Source organism: Mauremys mutica, chromosome 17 (genome assembly GCF_020497125.1).
Source record: "Mauremys mutica isolate MM-2020 ecotype Southern chromosome 17, ASM2049712v1, whole genome shotgun sequence".
Lineage (NCBI taxonomy): Eukaryota > Metazoa > Chordata > Testudines > Geoemydidae > Mauremys > Mauremys mutica.
Genome location: NC_059088.1, coordinates 24,941,259 through 24,962,809, shown reverse-complemented (window position 1 = coordinate 24,962,809; position 21,551 = coordinate 24,941,259). Strand labels below are relative to the sequence as shown.

Sequence of the window (21,551 nt, the reverse complement as noted above, 5' to 3'; positions counted from 1 at the left end):
TGTGTGTACATACAGTTCCCAGCACAATGCAGCCACGATCTCAGTTGTAAACCGTAGTCACTACTGTAACATACAAAATAATCATGACAATCCGTTCCTTTTCTTAACTCTCTTTTCCCCCTGCTTACACCCTCCTGGATCCCCCTAACAAATCTCCATCCTCTGTGTTTACCCACTTCACACCCTTGCCAGCAGTTCTCCCATCTCCCGGGGTTAAAAGCTTAGACGAGGAATAATTCTGAGCGAGCCCAAACAACTGCAGAATTCCTGTTGAACTGGCTGGGGCCTGTTTTTGACCCAGTGACTCTTGATCTGTGATGCGGCTCAGCTTCCGTTCCCGTAACTGGTTAGATCTGGGTGAGCCAAGCAACACGGAAGAAACTCTCTGTGTGTGTGCGCGCGCTCATGCGCATGCCTGTGTGTGTGCACGGTACACCCTTGGTTGGGTGTGTCAAGAGGAGTGTATGGACCACTCAGGGTTCCTCATCCCTTTTTTCCTGGAACTCCTGCCATTTCTGTCTATCTTCAGTACTTCTGTGGCCCACATCCCTGGAATATCTGAGCACCTCGCCATCTTCAATGCAGTTATCCTCACAACACAGGACAGTGCTATTGCCCTCATGTTATAGATGGGGAAACTGAGGCACAGATAGATTAAGTGACTCACCCAAGGTCCTAGAGCAGGAAGTCAGTGGCAGACCCGAACTCTCTCAACTCTCAGACCCGCATATTAACCACCAGCCCATCCTTCCTCATCACAGCCTCTACCCCTGAGGGCTGGCTGTTTCCCAACATGTCTCTTATTTACTCATCAGGCCTAGTGCCAGCATGGACGAGAGCTAGAAAATAAGGAAGAAGCTGGGGGAGCAAGAGGGGAACTGCCCCTCCTTTGGCTTGTGTTAAAGGTACCATTAGCTTAACACCGTGCGGGAGGTTTTCGGGGGGTTTCTATTTATGCAGCACCGCAGGCATTGGTGGTGCTTTCCAGGCACATAAAAAGCAGGGGGTGAGATTCTGATCTCAGGGCTTGTGTACACTTGAAACATGACAATGGTGCTGCTGCAGCACGTACCTACCCTACGCCAACAGGAGGGGCTCCTACATCAACCTAGCGTGGTCAACGTGGGGACATATGCCAGCTTCACTATGTTACACACCTAATTTTGTAGTATAATCCATTGTAAAGCCAGTCACTGACTTCAATGGAGTAACTCACCAGCGTTACAGATCCGAATCTGTTCCTATGGTCATAGATTAAAGTGGAGCGACTCCAGTTTTACACCATCATAACTGAGCTCAGTATGGCCCTGGCTCCGCTGATTACGTGGGTTGACTCTAGATTTACTCTCAGTGTAACAGAGATCAGAGATGAGGCATGCATCCCATGAAGTGGGTTTTAGCCCACAAAAGTTTATGCTCAAATAAATGTGTTAGTCTCTAAGGTGCCACAAGGACTCCTCGTTATTTTTGGTGATACAGACGAACATGGCTATCCCTCTGAAAAGAGCACAGAGTCTGGCCCTGACTATTAAGTGGCGTGCCTGCAGATTGAAACCAGCCTAACTGAGCTCAGTGTGGCCCTCGCGCCACTAATTAAACGGAGTCAATCCAGATTGACACCAGCCTAACTGAGCTCAGTGTGGCCCTGACTTTATTGATTAAGCGGAGTGACTCCAGATTGACACCAGCCTGAGATCAGAGTCTGGCCTGTGGGTGTGACCGCACCTTTGCCCCGCCGCCCCCGCCCTTCCAAACCGATCAACCCTGCTCCGGCTCCACCCGCGCCCGGGGCTGCGGCCCGGCCGCTAACAATCCCCTCCCCGGCCCTGCCCCGCGAGCCGCTGCCGGGCCATGGCCGCCGAGCGCGGGCCCGGCCGCAGGAAGCCGTGTCCGCCCCGCAGCGCCCCCCGGAAGGCGGCCGGGCAGGGCCGGAGCCCCGGCCCCTGCGGTAAGGAGCCGCCGCGGGGCGAGGGCGGGCGGCGCCCCCGGGACAGCTCCCGCCGGCGGGCTGCGGAGCCAGGGGCCACCCGCGGGGGCTCGTCTCCTCCCAGGACCCCCCCCGCCAGCCCCGGGGACCCCCCCCCCCGCCAGCCCCACCGACCCTGCTCCCACCCCTGCCTGCCCCAGGGGAGCCTCCCCCCCCCCGCCAGCCCCACCGACCCTGCTCCCATCTCCTGCCTGCCCCAGGGGAGCCTCTCCCACCCCCAGGGGGCCCTGCTCCCACCCCTGCCTGCCCCAGGGGAGCCTCTCCCACCCCTGCCAGCCCCACGACCCGGTCCCACCCCCAGGGATCCTGCCTCTATCCCCGCCAGCCCCAGGGGGCCCTGCTCCCACTCCTGCCTGCCCCAGGGGAGCCTCCCCCACCCCTGCCAGCCCCACCGACCCGGTCCCACCCCCAGGGATCCTGCCTCTATCTCTGCCACCCCCAGGGGATCCTCCCCGCAGTGACCCTGCTCCCCCCCCCAGGGGACCCTGCTCCCCCCTCTGCCAGCCCCAGTGACCCTGCTCTCCCCTTTGCCAGCCCCAGGGGATCCTGCTCCCATCTCCTGCCTGCCCCACTGACCCTGGTCCCACCCCCAGGGACCCTCCCCCCACCCCTAGAGATCTTGCCCCTATTCCTGCCAGCCCTAAGGGACCTTACTCCCGTCTCCTGCCTGTCCCACCCCCAGGCTCCCTGCCCCCACTCCTGCCTGCCCCAGGGGACCTGCCTGCTAGACCCCAAGAACCCAGCAACCCTGCTCCCACCTCTGCCAACCCCAGAGACACCGGTCAGTTGGTCCCACCCCTGCCTGCCCCAGCAACCCTGGTCCCACCCACACCAGCATTGGGGACTCCCCTGGCAGCCCCAAGGACCCTGGACCCACCTCCTCCCCCCGCAAGCCCCAGTGACTCCCCTGCCAGCCTCAGAGGACCCTGCTCTCACCTAGGGGCCCTAGTCCTCCCCCCACAAGCCCAAGTGACCCCGCACAGCGACCCCCACAGACCCAGCAACCTTGGTCCCACCCCTGCCAGCCCCAGGGATGGCCCCCAACCAGCCCAAGGGGGACCTTTGTCCCATGCCTGCCATCGATAGGAGATCCGCCCTGCTAGCACCAGGGACCTTTGTCCCATCCCTTCCAGCTAAAGGGGATCCCCCTGCCAGTCCCAGGGACCCTCCTCCAGGGGACCCTCTGGGCCTCATCCCATCCCTACCAGCCCCAGGGGACCTTCTTCCTAAGACCTCTCCCATCCATACCAAATACCTCTGGTTTCAGCAGTGGAAGGTTCTTCCCTGTGATGAAACTGACACTTCCTGTCCCGAGGGGAATGGGGTTGCCAGGTTGGGGCCTGGTTGTGTGTGTTGTGGGGGAAGAGGCTAGATTTGTGGGCTACGGTGCCTGTGATCCAAACTGAAAGGTGTTGGGGAGGCTATTTTCTTTGTCCCCACTTGGGTTAATTATTGCTCGGTCAGTTCCGCTTGTAGATTACACATCTCAAATGCCCCTCAGTCACATCCCTTCTGGGACCACTGTGCAGCCCCTGATTTTGGCCTAGAGGTGTACAGGGGAAGGGAGCACCCACTTAACGGGCTGTGTTTTAGCCTCTGTGTTGAGGTGGAGCCGGAGAGGGGAGGTCTCTGTGGGTGGAGGGAGGAGACGGGTAGGGGTGCGTGTGGAAGGCCTTCTCTCACGCTTGGAGCAGCGAGTGAGTAACAGCAGCGCTAATTGTTTCAAGGACTATGGGGAAAATGTATTCAGCTGCATTGCTCTGGCTGGGGCTTGGGTCAATATTTACCTAGGCCTCTGTCTGTTTGCCGGCTGTTATTCCCATGGCACCAAGGATCCAATCCAGAGGCCATGAAAATCACTGGAAAGGCTCCCCTGGGGACCCCAGTGGGCTTTGGATCCAGCCCTGAGGGTGGCACTGAAGATCCTTGTGCTCCAGGGGGGAGTCAAAGAGGCCCAGCCCCTGACAGGATTGGGCCTGTGATCAAATAGAGATGGTATGTGGTCTGATTTTCAGAAGGCACTCAGCACCCTCCACACACACATGAAGTACGCGGGAGCTGGCAGCGCCCAGCGTCCCTAGGAATCAGGGCCTAGGTCACAAACAAACATAAATCGTAAAAACAAAGAAGCTCCTGTTCGTGCCTTTCATGCAGACATCTCAAATGTTAGTGAACAAAGCCTCCCCTTCCAGGGCTAGGTCAATACTCTCCCCATTGGACCGAGGGGGAAACCGAGGCACGAGGGAAGCGGTTCACCCAAGGCCATACAGCAAAGTCAGTGGCAGAGCTGCCAGCAGAACCCAGGCGTCCTACCTCTCAGTCCCCACTGCTCTGCTGCGGAGGGACTTGCCCACACATGGAGTTACTCGGGAATAGCTGTTTGCACTTTAAATTCACGCCCTATCTTAATCTGAATTAACTACGCTCTAAATCCCTTTACAGAGAGAATAGAGCCTGAGCCCCAGGCCCCACTGCTCTGATTAGTATATCCCGCTCCCTCCCAGGGGCAGGAATAGAATCCAAGAGTCCTGCCTCCCCGTCCCATGCTCTAACCCCTAGACCCCACTCCCTGTAGTGACAGGAACAGAACTCGGTTCACAAGCTTTTTGAGGCAGGAACTGTCTTTTTGTTGTGTCTGTGCAGTGCCTAGCACCATGGGGCAGGGGCCTTTAGACAGTACTTCAACACAAATAACCACACAGGCGTCCTAACGTCTAGCACCCCCCTTCTCTAACCACTAGTCCACCCTGCTTCTCAGAGGTAGGGATACCCACAGGTCCTGTCTCCCTTTGCCCCCCGCCAGGCAAGGAACCCAGGAGTCCTGACTTTAATCTCCTTGTCTCTCCCCGGAGCAGCTGCTGCCCCCTCCCCTTCCTCTCTAGGTGGGGGTCTTTAATAGGTTAGTGTCCCTTTGACCCGAGGCTTGGGCCTGAGAAAAATAAACCTGCTAGCCCGGCTGAAACGAGGCAGGTGGCTATTTCCCACTTAGCTCCCACATTGATTTCTTAAGGACCCTTGGTATTCTCTGTCTCCCTCCTTGTTTCCCCCCCCCGCCAGCAGCCTCCTTTGATTTCACGCCACACAGTCAGACAGAATAGTAGTAAGCAGGTAAACTGAGGTCCACCTGATGCTTATAAAAAATAATGCAGCTATCGCCATCATTTTCCAATGCCGGTCTCTCCCTCTCCCTAGATATCAGGCTGGCCCCATCCCAGCAGCTGGTGGGGCACTGGGCCTCCATTAACTTGGTTTCCAGTGTCGCCTCCCAACTGCCCCCCCAAGAAAGCATGGAGTCCTCCCAGGAGGACATTGCAGAAGCCAGGCCGACAGCTGCCAACCTGGAGCAGATCCTACCCCCGGAGGTGCCTTCAGCCGAGACCTTTAGCTGCGACCCAGCACCCTGCCCTCACCCATCCCTGGAGCACCAGGCAGGCCAGCTGGGGATGCTGTCCGGGGAGTATCTGCAGATGTGTTTAAGCAGCATGGGAGAGTCGTCTTTGCACAGCAACCTGGCGTCTGCCTTGCTACCTGCAGTACCTTCCTCAGACATTCCTTTGCTACCAGCCAGCACGCCCCCATCGCCTGGGGCCTCCTGCATGGGTGAGTCGTATCACGCCAGTTTGGATATCCTAGGCTTTGCTTCCCCATACAATCAGCCCAACCTTGCAGTTCAAGAAGCCTAGTCCCCGGGTTAGTCTTTAAGGCTACTGTGTGAGGCTGCAGGTTGTCTGAAATGCTAGCTGTAGGAGAGATGAGAACGGCTCCCATAATCGGTTGTTAACTCTGAAACCTACTGAGTGAAAAACCCATACATTGGCCTCGTTAGCTGTTTCACTGCTGATTGTTTCAGCAGTAAGAGCCAGCTAGTCTGGCATAGCGGGAGGAGTCTGATTACAGCACGGCCACTCCCTCCCACCCCGACAATGTTAGAGGTGTTCAGAGGGAGACAATGTGGCTGGAACTCGACAGAGGTAGGTTTTGTTCCTCACCTTTCCGCTGGTGGGCTGAGTGATCTTTAGGGCCCTCTTTATGCTGGTTTCCCCATTACACAGATGGGGCTAATGATCCCGACTCTCTTTTGTAAGAGGCTTTGAGCTGTAGGGATGGAAAGCGCTAGATAAAAGCGAGGGGTGGTTACTAAACAGACCTGGTTGCCATTCTTTCAGAAACCAACGCGGCAGTGGATCCCGAGACTGGAGAGTGGGCACTGGCCTAACCCTGCCCATCCCGCCCCTTTTCAGAGGACTGATCTCTTCCTGTGGCCGGCCACACCTCAGACCCGCGTCTCTCCTCCCTGCTGCCACGTCCTTCCGAGCTGGAGTAGCGACCCTCTGTTCAGCATCCCAGCGATACTCCCTACGTCAGGGATCTCGAACTCAAATCGCCACAAGGGCCACATGAGGACTAGTACATTGGTATTGAAGGCACCAACTGCAGCCTTAAAGCATTGAAACAAAATTCTATGGCTTCCAATCATGCCAACATTTGTTTTTCCAAAGGCTGGTTTGAGGCAGCTCTTTTTAAAAGAACCCAGCTAGCTGCTTTTTTTATATACACTTTAGAGAGACATCAGTGTTTGTCCTAGAAACACAGATCTCTCAGCCCCTCTGGTAAAAGTTAGTGGCCAAAGCCTCATCTAGGGTTCCATGCATTCCTTTGCAAGCATGTTATGCAAGCTGCAGGGTGAAGGGGTAACCTAGGGTTACAGGCCAGCAAGCCAGTGTTATGTAGAAGAGCTGTTCCTCCCTCTTAAAGAGGCATTTCATGGTCAGAAAAGAGAATGGGCACCTACCACAGCTGCAGAGGATTTTTTTTTTTTTGCCCACTAGACCCTGCCACGCATTTATTTTTCTTGTTCACGTGTCACTTGCAATGCACCAGCTGCAATGTTCTTGTCAAGGATGAGTGGTTCTCCCACAGGAGGTGGTGATGATAATGTGGGTCAATCCAATGCCAAGTGCCATCAACAGATGAGTTCCCCTTGACTGCAGAGGGCTGTGGATCGGGGCTTAAGAGAAAGCAAGTTGGGCTGTTGCATTTTTGTTAATGGGGGAAAAAAATAAAGGATCTTTTACTTTCGTAAGTCGCAGAACTTGGTTCAGTCACTTTGAACTATGTGGACCTTCTTGTATCAAAGGAGCAGAGCAAATTTAAAAAAAAATAATAATCAGGCTTTCTATCCTGCAGGAAATTCCAGTATTTCTGTATCTGTTTCCAGGCTGATTTGGGGGAAAACTGTCTCAAAACTTTTAATGAACATAAGAATGGTAATACTGGGTCAGAGCAATGGCCCATCTAGCTCAGTATCCTGTCCAAAGAGTGCTAAAAAAATTCCAATTTGCAAGTGTCTGATTGTTGGGGTTAAGACTAAGCTCTCCGCTTTCCTGAGAGGCTGCAATGACTGATAGGCGTTATAGTTCTGGGACTCATGCTTGCCTGTGGGTTCAGTTCACTGGTTAGACTACATTTCCCATGAACCACTGTAGCCTCATGCTGCTTGGTGCATCAGGGAAGACGTAGTCCAGGCAGCAGGCACCATGGTAGCTCAGGCAGACACAGATAGTGCTTAAATTTTCCTGCTGGAAAGTTGGTGAAACCCCATTCCCCGACAGGAAAGTGTTTCTTCCCACTGTTCTTCCAACCAGCCTGGAAAGAAAAAAAAAATCCAAACTGCATCAGGCTCCTGGTCTGGTCTCATCTGCAGGAGCAGCCAAAGAAAGATGAAGCCACCAGCAGCATGGAGTTCCTGCCTGACTCCTTCAGGCTTGCAGCCCTGCAGCATGAGGTTGGGGTTGCTTTAGCCCAGAATCGTAGATACAGAAACATCCCAAGGCTGGCAAGTTCAGCGCCAAAGCCTGCGAACGCTCAGCCCAAGCGTGCGGGGTTTGACCTGCAACGAACACCGGAGCTGAGCACCACATGATCCTGTCTTTTTAAGAATCATCCCGCTGGAGTCCTGAAGCGGAAAGTCCCACAGGTTAGATGCTCCATGTCTATAGCCCACCCAGGCTCCTGGGGTGAAGCCCTGGCTGCTGTGAAGTCAACATGAGTGGTGCCAGGTGACAGGATTTCCTCACTAGAGCACAGCTGCACCACACCGTCACAGCAATGTGTGAGGCCTACTGGGTGACCCTGAGCAAATCACTTCCCCGCTCTGTGCCTCAGTTCCCCTCCCTCCCCCCTTCAGTAGAGTGGAGATAATGACACTGAACTCCTTTGGTGAAGAGAGCTAGATAGCACTAGAGGTTATTACTGTTATTCAGAGACAAGCAGACAGTTGTCCCATTTTCATCTCAGACAGGGGCAGTGCCCTCCATGCTAAAGCTCTCCCTGCTCCCCTTTACACTGCTAGACCTGTGTGCAGTATATCACAGCCAGCCACTCCCCCCAGACAGCTGGAGGCATGGAGCCAGAATGGATCCCTTGTCATAAAGGCAAGAACCCTTTAGATTAGAAATGGGACTGGACCAGAAACACTCATTCAACCACCCGGGAGCTGTAGAGTTTGGATTCCAACACTGAGCCCCACCTCTACTTTAGGACCCTACCTAAGCTGATGTGACTGCTAACTCACCTGTTTCTCACGTCACATGGCAGCCAGGATAGCACTAAATAACGCTACAGAACAGCTGGCAAACATGCCTCGTCTGAGATCCAGAAGTACCAGCTGAGACACCAGTTCCCACAGGCCCACAGCCAGCAGTGAGGCCAGGCTCGGCTTGATTCGCCACTCTCCAGCATCTTGCTGTCACTTGCTAGGGGAGGGAGCTGACTCAGACATTGCTCTGTTAGCAACACCCATGTTATTGCACCATGATGGACATAGCTCAAACCCAGGCAGAGAGAGGATCTCTCTCTGCCTGGGTTTGAGCTGATGCTACTCTACTACCTTGCACCTTAAGCTATTTGGTAACCATTAAAAATGGTTCACAAACATATTGGTGTGACATATAGGAATTATTTCTTCCCCTGGGGAAATGCAACCAGTTCTGGGGCTGAACACTGTAGCAGAGCAACAGTAAAGAGTCATCCAGAATGGGGAGCAACATCCGCTGCCAACTGAGACTGGGGGGAGAAAGGTAAATTCCAGAGATTTGGAATTTGGCTGGGCCACTAACTTTAAACCGCTTCCCTTGTACCCAAAATGGCCTTGGGCAATTCACTTCATCTCTCCCCCGAGCAGCTACCCCTCCAGCAACACAATCCCACCTAGCCCCCAGCTGGGACACTGCATCAGACCACCACACCAATCCCTCTACGGGTCTGCCATGTAGGCACCAGCCAAGCCAGGTTCACCTGGGAGATCTTACAGGATTGGCTTTTTACTGTGACCCACTCAAGAGCCAGAAGCCCTCGATTGTAAAACTAGTTGGAAAAAAAATTAAAACAAGCTACCAGAGAGCTGGGACCCAATCAGCACTAGAGAAAAGAAACTAGGATTTGTTTCCCAGCCAATAGTGAAATCAGCAAAGACTTACTCCCTTTCAATAATTTGTACTAATCTCCACCATATCCCTGGTGGATGTTCCTGCAATGAAGCTGGAATGCCCCCTTTGACCACTGGGTCTTGCTGCCCACAATGGTCTGTCCCGGCTGAGCAGGACACATGAAAATTTATTTCAATCCGTGGGGCAGGGATGGTCTACTTTGTTCACACAGCAGCCAGCCTGGGGCGCCAGGCACCACTCGAACATACATTTACCACCAGCCTGGCCCTACGTATGTACAAAGCTACCAAAAGGGAGAGAGGTCTTAAAAAAATGTTCTTTAATTGGTCCAAAAGGCAGAACAAAAGATAGAAGCATCTGAAGAAAACCTGTCATCACCTCTCAAAACACCGAGTGAATTACATACCGCAGAGGGAGGGTGTTTGGTGAGATTTCAAGTAACACTTTCAGAGCTGGCTCCTCCGAGCAAACTCAGCAGAGTGAGAACAGGGGCGTAACAGCAATGGGACCTGGAACTTGCCAGCTGAGGGGAGTGCTTGACACTCCGAATTCAGAGCTTTCAGGCCAAGATTTTCAAAAAGGGACTGGTGATTTTTTGGGCACCCAACCTGAGGGACCTTAAAAGAGGCCCCGTTTTGCGGGCAGGGCCAAGCCCCGACCCTCTGACAAAAGAAAAAGATCTGGCCATTTTTAAGGGGACTCATGCTGGACACTTAACATTGACGCATCCCAACGTCATTAGTTCATGCTGAAAAGCCTCCGCCCTATTGGCGAAAGGCAACTTTTTAGCCGTCCCAGGTACAGTTAGAATTCACGGGCAGCAGATTGCTGCCCGCTCACCAGTGAGGCAGAGTGTTAGAACCGTGTGACACCATCTTCTCCCGCCAAGGAACTGGTGACGTTACAAAACACTCAAGTGGGTGGCACGTGCGGGGTGTAACTAGGTTGATCTGCTCACAAGCTGGCGATTTATACAGCAAAGGCACGTTGCCTTCTGTGACCCAGCCTCCGAGGGAGAAGACGACTAGTGGTTTCTCCTTTTTAAAAGAGACAGAAGATCATTTCTCCCAGTGGTGAACACGACCAACCCCCCCCCCGTCAAGCCACAATCCCTCGCTGGCTGGTTTAAAACAAGAGCAGCGATTAAAACCAGAAGCTGGGTAGCACCTTGCAAAGTGCGCTATGGGAAGGTTCTGTATTTGTGAACGCCGGGTCAGGTGCGCGGATGGGTGGAGTGAAGGGAGAAGCTAGACACTGGCCTAGAAACTGCTAATACTTCTGACCCCTTAAGTGAGGCATTTCTGAGGCAGGCCCTGCCGGATCCCAGCCCTGCCCTGGAATGATTCTAGAGCCCCCGAGGAGACCCTCTGTGCCAGATACCCCCTACAAGTCTTTTAGAAGCAGTAAGGGAGAAATGGATCAGTCCATCCTCGAGGCATCAGACAGCTGAGCAGCTATGAATACAGGGCGGGTCTCCTTCCCACCTCCCCCAGCCGAGTGCTGAAGAGCCAGGATCCAGGGTGCAGAGGTAGCACTGCAGATCATTGCACTATTCCCCTCTGAGCCGGGAGTGACGAGGGGTCAGGACTGTTGAGATAGAGAAGAGGACGCGCAACCGTGGCTGTTAATAAATAAGTTCCCAGGAGCAGCCACTTCAGGAGCCCGAGGGTCCGGTGAGAGAACCGTGGCCGGCGCTAGCTGTTTCTAAGTCCTGCCCACATCAGTCAGTTGATGGGCTCGTACTGGGAATGGCGCTTCCTCCGTGCGAACAGCACCACAAGGCCTCCCGCCAGCAGCAGCACCACAGGGGTGCCCAGGGCCACGGCCACGATGGCCATCACGAGGGGAGAGAAGGCGTCTTTCGGGGGCGTGCCGAAGCCGAGCAAGGCAGACCTGGGGGAGACAGGGAGCAAAGGAAGAGGCTAGTCAGCGATGAAGTGGCCGGTCTGGGCCAATCAGCCGAGTCCCATGGCCTCCTTCCTCCCCGCAATGGGGACAGAGGACAGCCTTGGGGCTAAGGCACTGGGCTTGGGAGACCCGGGTTCAAATCCTGCCTCTGCCCTGCAGGCCAGTCACTTCCCCTCTGAGCAGAGATAGTTGGGGGGAGTTTGAAGTAGCCCGTGGCAGAGGACACAGGAAGCTACTTGGAGGGCAGGGAAAAGTGGGGCTCAGTGACTGACCCTCCAAGCCACAGGCCTGTCGGGAGTGGGAGTGGGGCAGCAGCAGCAGGAAGCCAGAGGCTGTCAGCCAGGAGCTCTCCAGGGCAGGGGCTGCACCGTCCATGTACATGGGCAGCACCTAGCACTCTGCAGGGGTAGTGGGTAGAAGCCGGCGGGGAGATACCACTCAGACAGGCAGGGGGAGCAGAAGGAAGGTACCACTCACCAGCTCAGGTAGCCCTTCTCGGCGTAGACCTCCCCATCCTCGCCGCCGAAGGAGATATTGATGGCGGCGATGTGGTGGCTGCGGCCCAGGTCCTCCCCGAAGTAGGCATGCGCGATGCTGGGCCCTGGCAGCGTCCGGTTGGCTGTCTGCAGGGGGCGGTAGCGGCAGCGGATGGCGTTCTCCCGGCTGGCCTCCCTGGAGCCGTATGCCGTCGTCTTCCACTGGAAGAAGCTTGGGCCGATGCTGTTGTTGCGGGACTCGGACACCAGCTGGGCCATCTGCCCCCACCCAGAGAGAGCGCAACACGTTAAGAGGGCAGACAAAGCAAGGGCATGACGACCAACTGCTTTCACGCTGGAGCCGGGGAGCTGGGAGCCAGAACTCCTGGGGTCTGGCCCCAGCACTGGGAGGGAGCATGATCTAGTGGTTAGAGCGGGGACGGGGGTGAGAGCCAGGATTCCTTCCAGTGCCCAGGACAGAATCCAGAGAGCACATCCTGCTGGTCAAAGCTGAGCGCCAGGAGTCTCGACTCCTGGGTTTCTTTCCCAGCTCTGGCACTGACTCAGGCAAGTGACTTCACTTTCTCATGCCTGGATTTCTCCCATACAAGCAGGCTCCTAAGGGAAGTTTCAGAATAGCTCAGACAGGATGTAGAAGCCATAAACAAAACACCCTGGGAACAAATACTAGGTGAAGGGCCCTTTGCTAACCTTAACGTTTGAAGCTTAAGAATTAGATCAGCCTGGAAAGTCTCCATCAAAGACAAAAATTGCAACCCACCAAGCAACGTTTCTCAGGAAGTTTCGTTTTCCAGCCAACCTGGACTTAAATCTGTGTCTTCCCCTGCCAATATCACAACCTCTTCAGGTCATTAGGGCCACGAAGCACCAAGGGCCTCCACCTCTACCACTTGAGCTAAAGGAGGAACTCCACCCGCTGTCACTTGTAGTAGACTCTTACTCTCCATATATGTGTCAGCCATTAGAATGGGACACTCCCCCATCTCACCCCAACATGGGTCATATTCACTCCTACTCCAGCTTTTTCCCTTCCATTCTATTCTATATTAACTCCTAAATGGTGCCATTACTGAGGTAGCTGAGCTCCTAATCGGCATCTGTCTAGGCAGCCGGATGGCTTTCAGCACCATAGTGCCCCCTAGCCCTCACCTCAAAGATGGTGGGCGTGTACTCATCATCAATGGACCGCACAGATTGAAGCCTCTTGCGCCCGCCTTTCTCCTCCACCGTCACCACCTCCAGCATGAAGCGAGACCTGTTGCCGTGCGGGGCCACCTTGTCCATGATGAACTCCACCTTGGAGCTGTTGGCGGTGTGCAGGAGGCGAGGGAGGGGGCCGTCCCGGCCACCCTGCTCGTAGGCTGTCACCTGGAGGCAGAGGCATAGGAGAGGAATAGCACAGTCCAGTGGGCCAGGACTCAGAACTCATGGGGTCTGCTCCCAGCGATGCCACTGACCTGCTGGGTGGTCTTGGGCAAGTCACTTCCCCTCGTTATGCCTCAGTTTCCCCTCACACCCTCCCTTGTCCATTCAGGTTGTCAGCTCTTTCAGGCAGGGACTGCATCATGTCTGTGCAGCACCCAGCACTAGGTGGGTACCCAGTGCTACCATAACAAGTGTTACAGCAAGGATATGGGGGACTCATCATGACATCCCTTACAACTCCATATGCCCTACAGCGACCAGAAGGAGCCTACGGTGACGAAACTATGCCAGATTACCCAGCCCAGCAGCGTTACCATTGGAATAACAATGCACCTAAAGCCCTGGAGGATTCACCATCTCTTCCAGCCTTTAAGTCAAGCGTGGATGTCTTAGGGAGAACACTAGCTCCGCCAAAAGATATGGGCTGCACGCAGGAATTGCTTGGCAAGGTTCTCTGGCCTGTGTTATACAGGAGGTTCGACCAGAGCATCAGAATGGCCCCTTCTCGCCTTAATCTATGAATCCTACAAACCTTCTCCAAGCAGTCCTGGGGGCTTGGAGAAGGTCAGAGAACCATTGGGTCTTGCTAGGCCACTGGGGAACCAGCGAGGAGTGGCTCATCCTCCGGGGAACACTCTCATGCTACAGCACATGAGACTGGGAGCCAGGACTCCAGGGTTCTATTCCCAGAAGGATAGAATGGGGGTGGCTTCTGGCAGTCGGGAAGCAGGTCCCAACGCAGCCCCGCCTAACCATGGCCCTGCTGTAAGCTCAGGGAAGAGGCCCTGTCCCCTACTTGATCAGGAAGAGGCCAGGGGAAGGGGGAAGAATGCTGTTTGGGGAATGCAAACAGGACTGGGGAGCGGACCAGAGGACCAGCAGAGGACAGGGAGAGGGTCGACAGCAACAGAGGAGAGGCAGCTGAGAGGCTGGCGGGGGGCTGGAGGGGTGCATGGAGGGCGTGTAGCACATCTCCAATGGCACAGGCAGTAGAGCCAAGAAGGACCAAGGGGCCCAATCCTGAGCTCCTGGGAAGCCTCTCAACAGTTTCAGCGGGCACCCCCTTGGACGGCTAGTGGCAGACCCCTCTCCCGGGGCGGGCCGCCTCACCTGAAAGGAGATGGTGCCATTGCCAAAGGCCCTCCCGGGGTCCACCCCCTGGAACCTGGCCGTGAGGGCCGTCTGGTTCACGGTGCGGTTCACGCTCTGCCAGGAGAAGCCAGCCAGGTCGTAGGGGGGGTAGAACGGCTCCTCCTGCCCCTTGGAGAGGGCCGACGCGTTGGCCCCGTTGTACTCGAACACCTGGAAGCAGGAGGGAGAGGGGCCTCGGTTTGCATTGGACGAGACTTTAAACACCAGCTCCCCCCCGCACATGCACACTTGACCCCAGCCCCTTGGCAATGCAGGGCACCATGCCTGTTCCACATATTTCCCCTGACTACCGAGGGAGGCACCCTCCATTGCAAACCCCTCCCCCTCCTTTCATCCCACCTGCATGCTCACTGGGACTTGTGTCCCCTCCAGGAAGGAGCTGCCTCCTGCCAGAAATTTAAAGGCACAGCACACAGGCTAAGAGGCAGCCGAGTTTCTCCAACTTGCAACCACAGCAGGGTTCCCACCCCAAGGGAAGAGGTGGGCACCCCCTCCCCTGGTGGGGGGGGCAGATGGGGTTAGCACACTGGAGAAGGCTGCATAGGGACAGCCCCACATCAGGCAGCAAATGGGCATGAACAGAGGGCAGCCGGATGCCCTACGTGGCAGAGCCAGATGCCACCTTCTAGGACCAGCTGTGCCGGGAGCTAAGTAGGCGGCTCCTTCGGCTCTGACCCAGCCTCCCTCACCACCGCCACCCCTGACCTTGGTGAAGACAACAGCGGTGGAGTAGACGACGCTGCCGGGTGGCTCGATCCAGATGGCCCCGGCGGGGGAGGCCGAGAGGAGCTTGGTCCAGTTGACGCGCAGGGCGCTGCTCTCGCTCCGGGTGTAGAGCAGCAGCACGGTGGGTGCCCCGATGCTGCTCCACACGTAGTGCAGGGTGTCGTTCCGGCCCACGGCCCGCACGTGCAGGAGGTTGGCGGAGGAGCTGTTCGAGCCGGGGACAGCCTGCAGGGTCACCTGGGCGATGGGAGGCAGAGCGCGGGCAGGGCATTATTCACACACACAGACCATTCCTGAGCTCATTAGACTCCGCTCAGCACGTGCCCGGCTGGGCAGTGGCAGGACAAGTTTAGACCAGGATTGTCAGCCCTGGACTCCTTAGGGCCACTGGGGATCTGGAGCTCTGCATTATATTGGCCCATTAAGCTGCCTGTACCTGTCTGGGACCCTATTGCCACAGCATCTAGGCATGAGAAAGCCTTTGCTGCGAGGTAGCAAAAGTATCCACCATTTTACAGATGGGGGGAAACCGAGGCCCAGCGAGACTACGCGGCTTGCCTGCTATCACACAAGGAGTCTGGGGCTGAGTTGGGAACTGCGCCTAGGTCTCCCAAGCCAGAGGCTCGCCCCCAAACCACTAGACCATCCTTCCCCGGCAGACAGGGCTTCACTCCCTCTCCTCCTACAAGAATGACGTACAATTCCATAGTAACACACACAACTGCGTTTTGAATACAATAGACCCCACAGATACTAAACCCAGTAAAAGACGGTTTCTCCTAATTCCATCAGCTTTGCCCCAGATATCGTCAGTCGGGGGCACAAGGCTCCAAATATTAAGAGTTGGCAGAGACCCATCGAACCATCCAAGCCATCTAGACAGAGCTCCCATCATCGAGCAGTCTCTGGTTTTGTTGTGTGCTTTACTTCGGCCAAAGTATCTGACCAAAAAGGAGCAGAATTTCAATAACCAAGGGAAGGGAAGAACATAGATTTTCAATTTCTTTCTGATGCAGGGGAAATGGGAGAACTGAGAGGTTTGCTGCTGGTCTTGCTTCAATGCTCTGATTACACGGGACAGACGACAAACACTCCCCAGACATATCATAAAGCCTTGTTGAAACCCACAAAAAAGTTGTATGGCTTCAGCTATCCTGGGATAGCTGAAGCCATACAAGTGTGGAGGCGACATAGCAGTATAAATGGGATGATGTCTAACGACTCCTCTATGGGAAGGGAAAATAGGGGATACCAGTACAAGGCACCTCTACACCAGTAGAACTGCAGCCACACCGGGAGGGTTGTACTGGTATAACAATATTGCTAACAAAAAATATATATATCAAATAAGTTAAAATAAATCACACCCCTAACAGAGTTATATTGGGACAAGCACGGTGTTTCATAGACCCACAGAACCGTAGGGCGGGAGGGGATCTCAAGGGGTGATCTAATCCATCCCCACCCCCCAAGGCAGGACTAGGTAGAGCAGATCCAAGACGAGGTTTCCCTTCTTCCAAGCTCTATCGAACTAAAAAGGGAAGCCCCAAGAAGCCAGAGCACTTTGCAGAAGGAGAAGCCCCACAGTTGCTAGCCCGGAGCCTGCAGGCTTGGAAAGGAACCAGCTCAGCAGTTCCACTTCCTGCTTCGAAAGGGCATGTCAGGGAAAGACAGAAACTCTCTAAGCAAGAGTCATTCCCCCTGAGTCAGCAGGAGAGGCAGCCGGCTGGGAGAGCCGACTGCTGTTGACAACCAGGAGGGCGCTGGGAGGAGGGGGCTGATAGCTGGCCATCACAACGGGGTTATTCAGGAACTATATACAGGAACTAACATGCCCCAAGAACAGGACCTCCAGCCACGGGCAAGACACTTGCAGGACAAGCTCCCCCCAGCACTCACTGCCATACTGAGCTCATCTGCTGGGACCCCGACAGGGGTCTGCCCGAGCCAGTCACTCCCTATCCTCCCCCCACTGAGGACACCCCCTCAATTACTACTGAGCAGGCCCCCATGCGGTGCCATTAGCAAGGTTCTGAGCCCCCCCCCCCATTTCTTCAGGCTGCTTATTTGGGGCTGCCAAGCTACAGGCCTCTGGTTTATTTCACTCCCAGGCTCGTCCCTGGCCCAGCTGTAGGGAAGGATCATTAGCAGCAGTTGGGCCAGGGTAAGAATCCAGCTTCCTGGCGAGCCAGCGCCCGCCCCCCTTCCTCCCCAGAGCAGGGCAGCTTGTTCCCCTTATGGGACTCGGCGGAGGCTGCAGCAAGATGCCCACAAGCGGAAGGCAGGACAAGGCGATTGCACATTTGCACAGAGAGACCTCAGCCAACAACATCTGGGGAAGGGGGAATTGCAGGTAGAACTAATTGACTGAATCCGACCAGCCTGCAAAGCCAGGCACTGCAGATCCCCGCCTGCCCGGGCTCTGCCTAGGAGCCCCCCCCACCCGCAAGGCTGCGCGTCCCCCTCTTTGCACGGATGTCCCCGGGCTCAGACCCCGGACGCATGAAATTGCTGCAGCCACTCAACCTGCTCCTGCAGCAACCGAGCAAAGCCCCCAGCCGCCCCCCCGCCGCTCACCTTCCTGCGATAGCCCCCCGCGGCCCCCAGCAGGCAGGAGACGCCCCCCAGCAGCCACAGGCCGGGGAGCAGCAGCCAACTTCCCCGCAGCATCTTTGCTCCTGTGTTGCAACTCTCCCCTCACGTGCGCCTGCCCGGCTCGTCCCGCCTTAAAGGGGCAGGGCCGGCTTCTCTTAAAGGAGAGGACTGCTCTTAAAGGAGCCGCTGCCCGAAAAGAGGGGGGGTGGGGGGAAGTGGCTGTCCCCCCAGCTCGCTCACGTACAGGCTCAGTGACAGACATGAAGGTGGCAATTTTACAACAACAAAAAACAGACTCCAAAGCGAGACCGCTGAACTTGAGTTAATATGCAAATTAGATACAATTAACGTAGGTTTGAACAGAGACTGGGCATGGTTGGGCCATTACACTAATTGAATCTATTTCCTTGTGTTAAGTAGCCTCACACCTTCTATGGGTCATCTCGATTATCACTTCAGAAGTTCTGTTTTCTCCTACTGAGGGATAGCTCAGTGGTTTGAGCATTGGCCTGCTAAACCCAGGGTTATGAGTTCAATCCTTGAGGGGGCCATTTAGGGATCTGGGGCAAAAATTGGTCCTGCTAGTGAAGGCAGGGGGCTGGACTTGATGACTTCTCAAGGTCCCTTCCAGTTCTAGGAGATTGGTATATCTCCAATTATTACCTCATCTCAAGTGATTGGCCTCTTCCAGTTGGTATGGCTGCTTCTACCTTTCCATGTTCTCTGTATGTATAAATATCTTCTTGCTGTATGTTCCAGTCCATGCATCCGATGAAGTGGGCTGTAGCCCACAAAAGCTTATGCTCAAATAAATGTGTTGGTCTCTAAGGTGCTACAAGTGCTCCTGTTCTTTTCACATACAGTTAATGATCTCGGGTTTATTCGACATCTGTCATCCCAAAGCGCTTTGATACAGCTCGTTAGGGCCCCGAGCCTGGGCTCAGTCCACATGGGTGCAGCAGCCAGCCTGCCTCCCACAAGGCCCAAGATCCAGGCCTACACAAGTATGTCTACACTGCATTGTAAATCCGGGTCTGGGGACCCAAGCTCGTGGAGTGGGTGTTTCTAAGACTACACCTGAGCATCCGCACTGCCTTGTAAACCTGGACTTACAGTGGCTGGACCTGGGTCTCATGACTGTGCTACTGCATCCACACTGCACTGCACAGACCTCCTGACTCAGGTCTGCAGCTCGAGCTGCATCCACGCTGCAAAACGACAGGGCTCGGATCCGAGTCACTGCAGGGCTCGGGCTCTTGCTGATTGGAGTCAGACTGATTTGTTTGCAGAAGGAAGGGTGGGGGGCTTTGGCTCAAACCTGAGTCAGAGCCCAGCCTTACTGTGCCATGTAGACGTACCCTGTATATCTGCAGGGATCACTCCCCCTCTAGCTGAAATGCAGCCACCTCTGGGCTGGAACACCACAGCTGTGCCACATACAGGTGACAAAAGACAAACACACTGACCTTGCTGCCACGCATACATTCTGTTAAGATTTCCATGGCAGAAACTCAGTAGCTGCAGCACAAATAGAGGGTGAGCTGTGGTGCAGTTAATATGACCTTTATTGGGAGAGAAGGGAGGACTTAGTTTCTCTAACAACTTCCCACAAATACCCTTTTGATGGTCTCACATTACCATGACCTATTATGATGTATTACTGGCATTGCAGCAGCGCTTGGGAGCCTCCGCCCTGGAGTTTACCCCATGGTGCAAGGTGCTGTACAAACACAGAACAAAAACACCATCCCTGCCCAAACAGCTTCCAATCTAAGCATAAGGCAAGAGACCCCAGGTAAATACAGCCAGACAGGGGAGCACAAGGAAACAATGAGACAAGGTCACAGTGGTGGGCAGTGGTCTCAGGCCACCAGCCACCTATTCATTGTCAAGGCATAACAGCAAAGGAATCTCTGTCAATCAGCTTCTCTGTGGGAATGTGAGGGCTGTTCTATTCAGCACGGACAACACCATTTTGTCTGCACACACAAGTGGCCCCGATTTAACTGAAACTGATGCAAGCTAAACTGCTCTTAGCGAGCTGTGAACTGACTTAAGTATGTCCACATGGGCATTTGCATTGGTTTAGCTACATCGGTTTTAAGATTATAGTTAAATGGGTGCAACTTATGTCTGCTCTATTCTACAGAGGCTCTTATATCACACTCATCATCACCACAGTATCTGAGCGGCTTCCCTTAGTGCACTAAGCAACACGTGTAAGTAAGGCCTAAGTTCTGGTTGCAGGAACTTGGGCCTGGATCCTCAGAGGTAGTTGAGAAGATCTGGATGATTAAAACTAAAGTAATAGAAATGGGATGAAATTGAATAGTGCAAAGGCATGCGCTAGGAACTAACAACAAGAATAACTAGGAGCCAGCAATGTGATGCGGCTGCGAAAAGGGCTAATGCAGCCCTAGGAAGTATCAGGCGAGGTATTTCCAGTAGAGACAGGGAAGTGTTAGTACCATTAAACAAGGCCACGAGGAGACCTCATCTGGAATAGCGTGTGCAGTTCTGGTCTCCCATGTTTAAGAAAGATTAATTCAAGCTGGAGCAGGTGCAGAGAAGGGAAACTAGGATGATCTGAGGAGTGGAAAGCCTGCCTTATGAGACGAGACTCCAAGAGCTTGGCTTGTTCAGTCTAACCAAAAGAAGGCTGAGTGGAGATATGATTGCTCTCTATAAATACATCAGAGGGATAAATACCATGGAGGGAGAGGAGTTATCTAAGTTAAGACCAACATGGACACAACAACAAATGGATATAAACCGGCCATCAACAAGTTTCGGCTTGAATTTAGATGAAGGTTTCTAACCATCAGAGGAGTGAGGGTCTGGAACAGCCTCCCAAGAGGAGCAGTGGAGGAAAAAAACCTAATTGGCTTCAAGACTGAGCTTGGTAAGTTTATGGCGGGGATGCTGTGATGCGACTGCCTACAATGGTATGTAGCTGCTGCTAGCAGTCAGATCGGCTATCTCCAGTGGCTGGTGATGGAAAACAATTCTCTGTTGTAACTCAGAGCCCTCCCCATCTAGTGTCCCAAGTGTCTGGCTGGTGGGTCTTGCCTATATGCTCAGGGTCTAACTGATCCCCATATTTGGGGTGGAGGAGGAAGGAGGAATTTCCCCCTGCGTCAGATTGGCAGAGACCCTGGGTTTTTTCACCTCTCTCTGAAGCATGGGGCCCGGGTCACTTGCACATTTAAACTAGCGTAAATGGTGAATGCTCTGTAACTTGAAGTCTTTGAATCATGATTTGAAGATGTCAGTAACCGAGCCACAGGTAACAAGTCTATTACAGGAGTGGTTGGGTGACGTTCTGCGGCCTGCAAGGTACAGCAGGTCAGATTAGATGAACATGATGATCCCTTCTGGCTTTAAAGTCTGAGTCAATGGGGAAAAAAAGACAGTTTTAGCCCTGAGCAGCCTCCTCTCCCTCTGCTGCCTTTAACTTGGATCTTGTGTGCCCCATCCAAAGAAAAGTGAGCGAGAGAGAGAACGTATTAACCCTGCTGACAATGCAATTCCTCTTCTCTTGACGTGCTTCAAGCACAGTCACACATGCTGCTCAGAGACTTTGGCTGTAAGTGAAGGAGAAAGGGAGGTTTTAAGGTGAAATTTAAAGAAGGGAAGGGAGTCAGTCTTGGAAAAAAGAGGAGGGTTAGATGGATGGGAAAGCCCAAGAGCACCCTGCAACTGTGCAAAGGGGAGGTATAGAGGTGTGTGGAGATGGATTTGAGATTAAGGGGAGACAGAAAGAGGTCAGAGGTCTGGGTGGAGCAAGCCCATGGAGAGATGGGAATTAGATGT

The 21,551-nt window shown here is 54.3% G+C and overlaps 1 protein-coding gene across 1 annotated transcript; it reads right to left on the bottom strand.

Moving 5' to 3' along the window:
• Nucleotides 1-8,895: 8,895 nt before the first annotated feature.
• Nucleotides 8,896-17,881, bottom strand: LOC123351573 (glycosylated lysosomal membrane protein). The gene is made up of 6 exons (XM_044991011.1): nucleotides 17,721-17,881; nucleotides 15,123-15,380; nucleotides 14,376-14,567; nucleotides 12,990-13,208; nucleotides 11,821-12,098; nucleotides 8,896-11,328 (listed from the first exon to the last, which is right to left on the bottom strand). The coding sequence occupies exons 1-6, from the start codon at nucleotides 17,811-17,813 to the stop codon at nucleotides 11,160-11,162; spliced, it is 1,209 nt and encodes a 402-aa protein (XP_044846946.1). The 5' UTR covers nucleotides 17,814-17,881; the 3' UTR covers nucleotides 8,896-11,159.
• Nucleotides 17,882-21,551: the final 3,670 nt, after the last annotated feature.

Bases quoted from the DNA above. Each gene is read 5' to 3' on its own strand.
- LOC123351573 (XM_044991011.1), bottom strand. From the start codon at position 17,813: ATGCTGCGGGGAAGTTGGCTGCTGCTCCCCGGCCTGTGGCTGCTGGGG. The intron at 15,381-17,720 runs GTGAGCGGCGGG...CCCATCGCCCAG, and splicing joins CGGGGGGCTATCGCAGGAAG to GTGACCCTGCAGGCTGTCCC. The intron at 14,568-15,122 runs GTCAGGGGTGGC...TCCTGCTTCCAG, and splicing joins CCGCTGTTGTCTTCACCAAG to GTGTTCGAGTACAACGGGGC.